Source organism: Barbatula barbatula (assembly GCF_947034865.1).
Source record: "Barbatula barbatula genome assembly, chromosome: 24".
In the NCBI taxonomy this organism is placed as follows: Eukaryota; Metazoa; Chordata; class Actinopteri; order Cypriniformes; family Nemacheilidae; genus Barbatula; species Barbatula barbatula.
Window position 1 is genome coordinate 15547654 of NC_136787.1, and position 12147 is coordinate 15559800.

A 12147-nucleotide genomic window follows, 5' to 3' on the forward strand; every position below is an offset into this window, starting at 1 on the left:
CTGTCATACAGTGGCCCGAGGGGCATTGTGTTAGATAACAAACCAAGTGACATTACTTGGAAAAGAAAGAGACCACTTTGTTATCTGGTAACACATTTCAGTGCATATTTTTAAATGTGGATTATGCAAGCACATACATTTAGGCTTCCTTGTATGACAAATGACCACATATGGAGCTTTTATGCATACATTTACATTGACTGAGAGTGACCTACTGACCTTTTCTTCAGTACATGGAGATGTATTTATAGATGCGCTTGTGCTCTTCAAGGCAAGTATTTATGAATACATTAGGGCACTTCTCAGCTGCTGCTATCTCTGGTAGACACGAATTCATGTCCACGTCAGTCGCGGATGTATCTAGTATCATTTTAAGGCATGTTTGCGTCTGACAGGACGGGGTGTTTTACGTCTGTCAGAAACTGAAGATCACAGGGTACATTGGAGAAACTGGTTCTAGCTGGATGCAGATAGCAAAGGCACAAACAAAGTAACAAAGTGAGAAAAAAATAGACACACGCAAGCAACCAAGAATATATTAGGACTGTAATCAATGTGTTCCTGAAAATGAATAAACAACGTAATGCAAGCTCAATGCAGGATAAGTTGCTGAATCATGTTCGGTTTAAAAATATGTTTCCAAATAGTGAAACATACTCTGGTAGTTTACTGGAACATCTAGTAGACATGTAGCGAAGCACATGATGTACTTATACAAAGAGATATGTGATGGATATTTATCTAATGATTTATTTCTTCAAAGGTTTTTGTGTGATTCCCATCACGAGGAAAAGTGTAACCTGTCCTCACTCTTCCCCAGGTCCTCATGCTGGTCTAGACTTGATCCCGCTTCATCTGGACTACTAGTTTAGATTTACCGTGTGCCGATGCTTCACACTCATTGGCTGTAATGAGTGGCGTTCCCTGAACAACATTACACTGAGTTGGGGGGTGAGCAGCATCTTTGTACATATTGTTTTTCTCTGGCAACATGTACAAACCATCACAGTGGTATTTCTGTGACGTGGTTGATTAGCTCAGCAAAATCTCTCTATAGCAGACAAAATAGCATGGAAAAAAAACCCAACATGTCTGGTACTCTCCATTATCTTGTTTCGTAGTAATCAAAAGTCTGATCCTTACTTAAGAGCATAAATTATCCATAGATGCCAGCACTAAAGTAAAAAAGGACGAGCCCCCTTTTTGATAGTATGAACATATATGCCCTGGCACATTCCTTGGCCAATCAGATCGCACTCTGATTACAGTGCACATTCCCCTTCCAGACATGTTTTGGGAAGTGGGGAAAAGGTGACGCAGGGCTGTGGACAAGCACATGTGTGTTTGAGAACATCTATTTTTGTGTTCAGAATAACAATAACTAAACAGCCATGTAAACAATATAAATTGAAAATACACACACATATTAAAACAAATTAATTAACTAAACATTTAGCAATGACATATAAAATATTCAGAATTTATTTGGTAAAACAAACTCATAATTAAACATTTGTTGTGAATACTTTCAATGTAAGAAATATTTAGCAGAGTTTAAATTTAAAATCATTTTACTCATATGCCTAGTAACTAGTAAACAAGTGATCTGTGTGTCCCGGGACACACCATTAAGTTAAAATTAGAGCCATGTGTGATGAAAGAAAGAAGTCGGACCGGCTGAAACTGGTACACACACCTATAAATTCACAGTTTGACAGACTGGTGGCATTAGAATCAGGTAAAAACACACGCTGGATTAACCTCTTCATGGGTATATTTCTTTCAATTTCTGTCAGTGGAATTTGGATTAACAATTTATCAAGGTTGGTGAGCAAGTTTTATTTTATTATATTTGCTCAATATCACAAGTTTTATTTTCTGGTACAAAATATGTGTTACAGGCATTGTTAAAGTCTTGCTGTTTTTCTATAGTGTTGCGCTGCTTTGGGACACCGAGCCACATTTTTTAATGGCCAAAGGTGTTGAAACTCTTAAAACGAAAGACAAGAAGAAACTTGATTGTCAATCAGAAGTGTGTTGAGGTAAATTAAAAGTTTTTTTCTATAAACCTGAGATTATTAATTTCAGATTTTAGAGACTATCAATGTCATTCTTTTTGTCCCACAGGTGGCCAAACAGGAGATAGTCAGGGAAATAAAGTGAGATTTATAGACATAGAAACATGGTTGGCCTCAAGCCCACCGACCTGCCACCAACTGCCACTGTCAAGTTTTTTGGAGCTGGTACGGCAGGATGCTTTGCTGATTTGGTGACATTTCCCCTGGACACAGCAAAAGTTAGACTTCAGGTGAGGACCAATGGAGAGTTTTTACAGAAATATAAGTGATTGATTTAGTTTCTTTTCTCTAGTTCAACAGGTTTAACGTGGGACTTACAATGCTTAAGATCATGTGATTCCTAGAAAACGCACATGCACTGCAGTCTGCAATTCACTTTGGATAAAATAATCTGCCAAATGCAACCTATAGCTAGCTATACACAACGTCAACAACAACACCTCACGGATTTTAACACAACATCATTTTATTTCAGATCCAGGGAGAATCTATAGCTACGTCAGAAGCAGTGGTGAAATATCGTGGCGTTTTTGGCACCATAACCACTATGGTGCGTACAGAGGGCGCAAGAAGCCTGTACAACGGCCTAATTGCGGGACTACAGCGACAGATGAGCTTTGCATCAGTTCGAATTGGGCTTTATGACTCAATGAAGCAGTTTTACACCAAAGGATCTGAAAGTAAGTATCAGATTGTACAGTAAGGAAATCGTGGAAACATCAGAGTGATGCTAACATTCCTTTAATGGCTTTTGTCTTTTCAGGTGCAGGCATTGTATCTCGCTTGTTGGCTGGCTCTACCACTGGAGCGATGGCTGTAGCTATTGCACAACCTACGGATGTTGTAAAAGTGCGTTTTCAAGCTCAAATACGCCAGCCAGACGGAATGAGGAGATACAATAGCACGATAGACGCGTACCGAACTATTGCCCGTGATGAGGGTATTCGGGGGCTTTGGAAAGGTGAGCAACAGTTTTTGAATTAAGTCAACGCATGATGTGAAGGCGGACTGATTTAAATCAATTCACACGTGTTTTGTTTTTTTATTTAAGGGTGCATGCCAAACATTACAAGAAATGCAATCGTGAACTGCACAGAGCTGGTGACATATGACTTGATCAAGGAACTTATATTGAAGTACAATCTCATGACAGGTATGAACCATGCAGTATGATGAACATCACGTTATATTACTGTTTCTCTGCAAAACATTTACTGATATTTTGTGTACTTATTGTTTAGATAATCTCCCCTGTCACTTCACCGCCGCGTTCAGCGCCGGTTTCTGCACCACGATTGTGGCGTCTCCTGTAGATGTGGTAAAAACCCGCTTCATGAACTCAACTACAGGCCGGTACAGCAGTGCACTTAACTGTGCACTCACTATGATTACAAAAGAAGGACCAACAGCTTTTTATAAGGGGTAAGAAAAGCATTCTCTTGATTATTGATATTAAGAACAATGTGTTAATTCTTAGACAGACTCTTGACTGTGCCGTCTTTATCAACAGCTTCATGCCCTCCTTCCTTCGCCTGGGATCGTGGAACATTGTGATGTTTGTGTCTTATGAACAAATCAAGAGATCTCTGACAAGAATGCAGCACTCATGGGAAGCTCCATTCTGAAGGCAAGCAAGGAAGGACAATATTTATTGTTGTCAGTTCCTTTTGATTAAACAGTGAGTGGACTGAATGCCAAATCCTCTGACATGAGAACAGAGGGTTCCCTGGGTCCCCCAGGTTAATTCTTATCTCTGAAATTGGCTGCGGTTGTTACATATCACTTTACTTTTAAAGGCCAAAGATCAAGCTCATCACACAAGAGAAATGAGTTGACAAACAGTTATGAACCATATGGCGGGCATAACAAAATAAGCATTTTGTCTTAGCTTCTGTGTTTTAGGGCACTGAGAGTGTTTACATTTATGAGGATCGCCGCTGTTCTCTGTACAATATTGGAACTTTTTATTACAGCTAACACTGTCAGGATGAATCGCTTATTATACTGTGTTCCTTATTTGGAAGTCACTTCAGATAAGATAATACAAATAATGTAAATAACTGTTTATGTTTATTCCAAAATATGAAGAAAACTGGGTCCATTGCTAAAATAAATGTCTACATTTGTATTGTAAATAAATGTACATTGTTGACAAATAAAGCTTTTTATGATTCGTTCATTGCTATCAGTAAAGGGTAAAAACCAGAAATAGACTTATTTACTTTTTTGTTTTAGGTACAGTTACATCATTTATAGTTGATGTCCCAATGCCAAGAGGGTTTAAATCAGGTTTTACCAATGATCAAATCACCAGGGAGTCTGACACCCATGGACATCGCAGGCAGCTTTGCATTGACAAAACAAAGGAGCATGACAGACAAACAAAGCCTTCGTTAGAACAGAGTTGCGAGTTTTACAGCTAGCATTTGAATTGGTCTATGGTCAGCAGCAGCACGGTTGCCTTTGTTCAAAACCTTACAAAAGCTGCCTTATTAGACCAATACCGTTATTTTAAAGTTATGGACAGGAAGGCAGCTGCATTTTGTTTCACACACAACCTCACAAAGTAAGCTGCTGACTTACCAGAGAGTCTCTCAATGATAAGAACATACAGTAATAAGCAGCGGTATGCAGTTGATGAAGCACATGTGGAAACATGTGGTTTGTACATATAGCTCAGGTGAACACAATTACCCAACTTTTTTTGCTTTTGGGCTTTTCATTGGCCAATGCAGCTCTGAACACGAATGTGTGATAAATACGCAGCACCCTGTTTAAATACGTCCACTGTTAATATTTAAAATGTCTTAAATAATTGAGGAACATGTGCAACATCGAGCAGCAGATAGAGCAAATCCAGTTGAAGCATTGCAGCTGTGTTTTATGAAAAACACATGTGCAACTCTATCCTGATCATAGTGACTCAGCGTTTCAGTTCAGTATAATGATAAATTCTACACCACCAGAATAAATAAGAATCAATGCACATGCTTATTTTATATAATTTATAAAAAAGCTTAAAATAATTTATCATCTAAAAACGATTTAATAAAAAAATCCGTTTTTATACGGTGAGACATGTTCAAAATTAAAGACTTTTTAATTGAAATAATTTATAAATAATTACTTTGTGAAACTGGTTGTCTTTGAAGTCCGGAAAGCCGCGCCACGTGACTCGCCCGGCATATAAAAGTGCAGCCACATCGCTCAAATCTACACAAACACCTGTGAGGATAGTCGGGCACTTACCGAGAAAGTGATTTCGTCAACTTTTTAGTTTTCGTCGACGTTGTTCTGTTTTATCGGTTCCGGTGAGTGTACATTCTCATACTATGAGAAGACGTTCTCACGTGCTTGCAGATGATTTTATTTGAACATTTTGGAGTGATGTTCCACTGACTGATATGTGTTTTGTCTTACAGACTTTGGAGTATGTTCTTTGTTTGTACGTTTTCTATACGTTTCTCTATGGAAGAACAAGACCACGATATTTTAGTTGAAAGTAATTTCAACCAGAGAGACGCTTTCAGAGAATCTTGACCGGTCGGAGTTTCTTAAGTGAAAAAAGTGTTCATCCAAAGCGGTTAGTACGAAAAGTTTCTGACCCAAAACCGTTTATGTATTGTTGTTAAAGAGTTGTGTATTTCGTTTAAAATGGCCGGTCTGTAATCTCGTGTAATACTTTTGTATATCCGCATTTGGTTCTTTTGTCGGGTAGGAGATAAACAAAGACGCAGGCGGATGTTTAGCCACATTGACGTCATCAGCGTGTTGGCTTGAGAACACGATGTTCCTGTTTATTCATTACGATTAACTGTTAGCCATGTGATCTTAAACCTTCATTAAGCATAGAATTTGTTCCATCCCAAATTATTTTTATATCCATTTACCCAATCGTGGTTTAATGATTACATGTTGTTTGTTACTATAACTATAATTTACTTAGTCTATTATACATTTACAAATATAACAAATAATATTGTGCTGTTTTAGGTGTGCTTTTTATATAAATAATCTTAAATGAAACTTGTATTCTTATTCCAGGTTGGGTGGAGTTCACATATCTTGTTTACTTCATTGGTTTTCGACACATTCATAATTCACATTCCTTTAATTACGACCGCAACAAAAGATGGTTGGATTCAGTGCTGGTGATGTGCCCCCTACAGCCATGGTGAAATTTATTGGTGCAGGAACTGCTGCCTGCATCGCAGACCTCGTCACATTTCCACTCGACACTGCAAAAGTTCGACTTCAGGTGAGCTTCCATCGTGTGAAATCTGACTTGTACTGCGTGACCGCAGCTGTCTAAAGATGACAAAGAGATGCATGCGACCACTGGTTTGACAACCAGAAACCAAAACAAACCATACTTTCATTTTAGGTGAGCACTATTAAGGTCAACACACATACTGACACCAGCTCTATCTATTTCTCTTGACTCTTCACACTAGCCACGTAAGCAGGTCCAGGCCTTGGTGATTCTCCTTGCAGACTCCGGATCACTGTGGACCCTTTTAAGCTGAAGATGCCCCGTTTCTGTAAAGTTCTCCTCTCCACCTTTTTGTTCTGTACAGATTCAGGGTGAAGCCAAAGGTTCTGCCAACCTAGTTAACGGTCAGATGCAGTATCGTGGAGTCTTCGGCACTATCAGCACCATGATTCGTGTCGAGGGGCCACGCAGCCTCTACAACGGGCTGGTCGCGGGACTGCAGCGTCAGATGAGCTTTGCATCTGTACGTATTGGCCTCTATGACTCTGTCAAGCAGTTCTACACCAAAGGGTCTGATCGTAAGTTCCGTGGTCTTCATAAGCCAAACACCTTGATTCGGCTGCAGGCAAGAGTGGAAACTTATGTAAGCCCTCTCAATGCATTGTTGTTCTAATAGATGTAGGGATTGGCAGTCGACTGATGGCAGGCTGTACGACTGGAGCAATGGCAGTTGCTTTGGCTCAACCTACTGATGTGGTGAAGGTCCGGTTTCAAGCTCAGATCAGCTCTGGGGCCAATAAACGTTACAATGGCACGATGGATGCATATCGGACCATTGCAAAGCAAGAAGGCTTTCGTGGTCTGTGGAAAGGTGGGTGGAGCTACAAGCAGTTTTTTCAGTTCATTATCTGACATCAGTCTTCAAATTTATTTATTTGAACACTTAAAAGGCACTGGACCAAACATCACCCGAAATGCCATTGTTAACTGCACTGAGCTGGTGACCTATGACCTCATCAAAGATGCACTTCTTAAATCATCACTGATGACTGGTAAGATGAAGCTATTGAAATCACTAGTTTTTTTTAGTCACTAATTATTAGTCACTTTATAATGGTTATTGTCTACAGATGATCTTCCCTGCCATTTCACATCTGCTTTTGGAGCTGGTTTTTGCACCACTGTGATCGCCTCTCCTGTTGACGTTGTGAAGACAAGATACATGAACTCCGCCCAAGGCCAATACAGCAGCGCCCTCAAATGTGCTGTAGCCATGCTGACAAAAGAAGGACCAAAGGCTTTTTACAAGGGGTAAGACTTCTGACTGTCGTCAAATAATCCTCTATTGTTATCACTTGAGTGTTTGCAAGCCTGACTTGTTTTTCTCTTTCAGATTCATGCCATCATTTCTGCGCCTTGGTTCCTGGAACGTGGTTATGTTTGTCACCTATGAGCAGCTGAAACGGGCGCTTATGGTAGCTCGCCATAACTGGGTCACTGTTTAAGCAGCAAATGCAGTTACAGTAGTTGAGCTTTGCTGTCTTGGCTTTTATCGCTCCGTATTTCTTGTTTACGTGTTCATTAATTTTATTTGGCTTTTATGCAGGACTCTAATGTTCCTAAAAATTTCAATAAAATTGAGTCTTAAAAATGAGTGTCACACTTTTGTACCTTGTTCATGAGTTTAATGTTTTGTAGACTTGTTCATGACATGATGGAATCTGTGAGTGCTTGTTTCAGAAGCAGTTTCTTCTTTGCCGAGAGCGTCTCTGGAAAATTTGTAATAAAGTGAATGATCAAGTCCCCTCTTCTGGATGGATTGTTGGCCAGAGGCATTCCCTCCCCTTTCACAACTTTGGTGTACTGCGGGCTGTGGCAGAAAATTGACTGGTTTAAAAATGTTCTATTATGGTTACATACCAGTTCAGTATGCAAATCTGATGGACAACTTTTACATTTGGATTCACTGGTTTATAGATCTGCACTCTTTTTCTAAAGCTTTACAAAGCAATGTAAATCACAATGTTTACTCACTGCACAGTGTCATTAATTGGAATGTTTAGAAGCCTGCCATCTAGTGTCTCAACTTCCACTGAGAATCCAGTCAAAGCCTATAGTGTTGAGACAAATTTTACTCTCAAATATACACGTGATGTACTTGGAACAGAAATGCCAAGCATATCATATTGGGAAGCAGAAAAGCTCCGGATATGTCAAACGTTTCTAACCTTTTCAAGAGAGATGTGTGCTGTGTAGTACAAGTCGTCATTTTGGCGGACAAAGCGTGGATGATGCTTTTGTCGTATAACAAAAACAATATCTGCTGGGATATTGTTTGGTCCCTGTGTGGGAAAGACCACATGTCAGCTTCTCTGTGATTGCCACGTTAAGCAAATTGAAAACCAGATTAACAAAGTTTAGTCATGCCTGGTCCCCTTCTTTTGGGAATGTAATGCACGTCCCTTCGCTCCATCCTGCTTTTACATTGAAGGTTAAAATATTGTCCCTGATGCTAGATGTGTGTCCATCCTCATTCATCACCTAAATAAAACATGTTTCTACGCTAAAATTCAACTCACTTGAATGCAATTCACATTCTTGTTTTTACATATCTTACCCTACGGGATATCTTTATTTTCTTTGTGCATCCGTAGTAAAGGTCCTCCAAGGCTAAATGAAGGTCTCTTTCTATTGGTGGATCTTGTATTTTTTCGTTTTGTCCACGCAGGGTGCTCAAACCTGTGTTTACCTCACTACCATCTGTGGCAAAGAAATCTGTAAAGAGAACTCGTTTATAAATCAAGGCAGGTCCATAAAGACATTTAGACAATACAACAAGTTCTATACAACAATTCACCTGCAAAAGGGTTATCTCCTCCAAAAAACTGTCTGAATGTTTTTTCTGCATTTCCATGATAGGTGTATCCTGATGACCAGGCACCACTGACCCCCAGCTCAGATGGGATTCCTCCTTTCAAACCTTCCTCTTCAAACTTGTCATAAGTAGCCTTTTTACGTGCTGCAGTGAATCAGAACCATAAACATATGACGAATATATGTTAAACAACTAGGAACCCTGAATGAGATGTGTATGACGTAAATTATTTGTGGTCGATGCTATGTGAAGGTTAACTTAAAACGCCTGATCTAAGTCACTTAAGTTGCAAAAATACTGTGATATCATACTGGTAAGACACCTTGTCGAAAACATGGTAATACTATACTTTGCTATGTTTTTTTGCTTTTGAATTGTTTGTAGTTTTGTTTTGTTGACTCACGGTCGCTCAGCACATCAAATGCCTCCGCGAGCAGAACGAAGCGCTCGGCGGAGCTCGCGTGGCTGCTGCCGCGCGGATGATGCTTCAGCGCGAGCCGCCGGTACCTAATCCCGAAATATTAAGTATTTTGTCAACCGACCGAAGTGCTGGAATACCTTATTTACATTTTAATATTATTATTTAAAATGAGCATATATTTTAAATAACTCAATCGGAACTTACGCTTTCTTGATATCAGTATCAGTGGCATTGCGATTAATTTCCAAAACAGCGTAATAATCTCTTCCCATCTCTAAATGTTAAACTAACTCACAGTTAAACTTGAACACAATACACTGCTTCGACAATCGATTGTCAGTTAAATGTGAATTCACATCTGTGAGTACTGCTGTGTTGTCGACGGAAGGTTGCTATGGTAACGTAGCTAGGAGTTCTGGGCAATGCAGTCCCAAACAATTGTTGCTTAGTATTATTATAAGTTTGCATTCACTATCATATTCAAAGCCCCAGATCGGATACAAAATGACATGATATAAATAAAAATCACAAGATTTATTTTACTTTAAAGACGTATTAATTACAGGAAATTAAGAGAAGAAAGAATAGAATGAAACAACATTATTTATACAGAAAATACTATTTAAAGTTTTATTATTCAATTATTCACTTTTGCAATAAGTCCCTCAAGCTCTGGTCTTGCTTTGAAACGAGACTGGAAATCTGCTTCTGTGTGCTGTTAACACATAAAAATACACGAGGACATTAAACACACCATCAAATTAAGTCAAGACTTACATAAAAGTACAAACACACTACTGCATAAATCAATGTTATTTTTTACCTCCTTCACACAGAGTTTTACACCTTCAGGCTGGTTCTTCAGAAGAACCTCCATAACTATTGGACAAAGGGTTGCCTTCATTTCACTTATCTAAACAAAGCATAAAAATCATCATCATTATCCCATCTGCACTACAGTAGGCTAATAATCTAATGATAGGAAACTCAATGTTGTGAAATTAACTCCACCTGAACAACACGTTCATGTGTTTTCAGAATCCCATCTACATACATCTTGGTGCCTTGGTCTTGCATCACCATGACCTCTGTTGTTTTCGTAGGCAGGGCATAGCTTAATAATGCAAATTACATAATTAACATACTTGCACACATAATTTCATCATAGAATCATACAATCACATCTGTGAAGAAAATCTCACCTTTCAACAACTTTGACGTCTAAGTGATTGCAGAAATTGTGGATGTACTGAGAATAATGTTCCACCAGTGTCATGTCATAGCCCGAGACGCACACGTTTAACACACCAAACTCCGTGTCTGTTGCAGCTTTAATCTGCTTCATTTGAATTTTGTCTTTCTTCTTCTTTGGCTGCATACAAATAATATCAGCTCATGTTAATCAAACATAAACACAGGTTGGATTGCGTAGCTGTAGGGAAAACACTTTCTTAGTCTTACTAATGTTTTTGGAAGAAGATGTCTGTACTTTCCAATTCCATGTGTTGGCATTGATTTGTACTGTCTGTTAGTCAGCAAGGTACCTGGGTAAAAAACAAAATATCATATGATTACTGACAGCTAATTGTTATGGATGTCATTAGAATACTTTATAATAAAGACAGATGAACTAAAGATTTGTTATGCTCCTACCCCAAGGCATCTTCTGTGTAGTTAATAATTCATTTCTGTAACAACGGAGAAACATGAAGTTCAATATAAGGTTTAACTAAATCAGTGTAATTGCTATGGAGAAGTGCTATAACAGTAATATATTAAATGATACCCACTGGACTAAGGATGCTGCATACATCAGTGCCCGTGTGTTTTGAAGCAATATAACCTGTAAGCAGAATGACAGAAACATCTAAAACAGGAATATTGGAAGATCGGTCAAAATTAAATGACATATACAGTTTAAACCACTCGGCACAGATCTGATGTACGACCTTGGATCAAGACATTTACAACAACATATACTGCAAACAACGTTTAAGATGTCAAGCGATATATACGTTACCCTTTTTAGTGACGTTAAGTGGTTCATTGTTCCACGAATATATTTGAACTCGGAAGAAATGTTTTAAAACAAGCAGGAGAAGCGCATGCCCTTGCGTTCTTCACGGGTCCCAGTCCCGTTTTAACACGCATTCAGCCGAGTACTGCCACCTATTGGAGAAACGTCACATCTGAAAATCACTTGACCGTCGTACTGTACACGGATTTAAAAATATTAAAAATCTAAATAAAAAAGACTACTTGCAAATTCTGTAAAATTGAAATGGGAACCATTTTTTAATATTAGAAGAAACTGAACATAAAAATGTTCATCTAATTTGTAAATCGTTTTGGATTAAACGACTAAATGTAAATGTAATTACAATTTTACACATATCTATCTTATACATAATTATACATGCATAACATTTATTGGTCTGACCCCAAACTTTTCTCTGTTTAAAAGCATTTCAAGCTTGTCTCAGGGAGCACATACTAGAATTGTAACTAGTTTAGAATAGAATCGTCTTTTAAATGAATAAACGTCTAAAAATGTTAAAAG

General features: G+C 38.6%; 4 protein-coding genes across 5 annotated transcripts; 2 read left to right on the forward strand and 2 right to left on the reverse strand.

The window, feature by feature from the left end:
• The first annotated feature begins 1716 nt into the window (after nt 1-1716).
• ucp3 (uncoupling protein 3) lies at nt 1717-4275 on the forward strand. The gene is made up of 8 exons (XM_079448456.1): nt 1717-1823; nt 1933-2042; nt 2128-2308; nt 2554-2758; nt 2842-3039; nt 3130-3231; nt 3320-3500; nt 3589-4275. Exons 3-8 carry the CDS (start codon nt 2183-2185, stop codon nt 3701-3703), a joined length of 927 nt encoding a protein of 308 aa, XP_079304582.1. The 5' UTR covers nt 1717-1823; nt 1933-2042; nt 2128-2182; the 3' UTR covers nt 3704-4275.
• A 971-nt stretch (nt 4276-5246) lies between these two features.
• On the forward strand, nt 5247-7942 carry ucp2 (uncoupling protein 2). Of its 2 annotated transcripts, none has more exons than XM_079448454.1 (8): nt 5247-5389; nt 5501-5661; nt 6123-6336; nt 6656-6869; nt 6968-7162; nt 7242-7343; nt 7422-7602; nt 7685-7942. In XM_079448454.1, exons 3-8 carry the CDS (start codon nt 6211-6213, stop codon nt 7794-7796), a joined length of 930 nt encoding a protein of 309 aa, XP_079304580.1. In that variant the 5' UTR covers nt 5247-5389; nt 5501-5661; nt 6123-6210; the 3' UTR covers nt 7797-7942. The 2 variants fall into 2 exon arrangements, with proteins under 2 accessions (XP_079304580.1, XP_079304581.1); XM_079448455.1 differs by having other exon boundaries at nt 5251-5389; nt 6533-6869.
• An 18-nt stretch (nt 7943-7960) lies between these two features.
• On the reverse strand, nt 7961-9983 carry dnajb13 (DnaJ heat shock protein family (Hsp40) member B13). The gene is made up of 8 exons (XM_079448453.1): nt 9792-9983; nt 9570-9673; nt 9149-9310; nt 8909-9066; nt 8719-8832; nt 8520-8633; nt 8326-8402; nt 7961-8161 (listed from the first exon to the last, which is right to left on the reverse strand). Exons 1-8 carry the CDS (start codon nt 9857-9859, stop codon nt 7996-7998), a joined length of 963 nt encoding a protein of 320 aa, XP_079304579.1. The 5' UTR covers nt 9860-9983; the 3' UTR covers nt 7961-7995.
• A 6-nt stretch (nt 9984-9989) lies between these two features.
• mrpl48 (mitochondrial ribosomal protein L48) lies at nt 9990-11754 on the reverse strand. The gene is made up of 8 exons (XM_079448457.1): nt 11608-11754; nt 11378-11430; nt 11241-11275; nt 11049-11131; nt 10790-10959; nt 10599-10701; nt 10411-10500; nt 9990-10302 (listed from the first exon to the last, which is right to left on the reverse strand). The coding sequence occupies exons 1-8, from the start codon at nt 11632-11634 to the stop codon at nt 10225-10227; spliced, it is 639 nt and encodes a 212-aa protein (XP_079304583.1). The 5' UTR covers nt 11635-11754; the 3' UTR covers nt 9990-10224.
• Nucleotides 11755-12147: the final 393 nt, after the last annotated feature.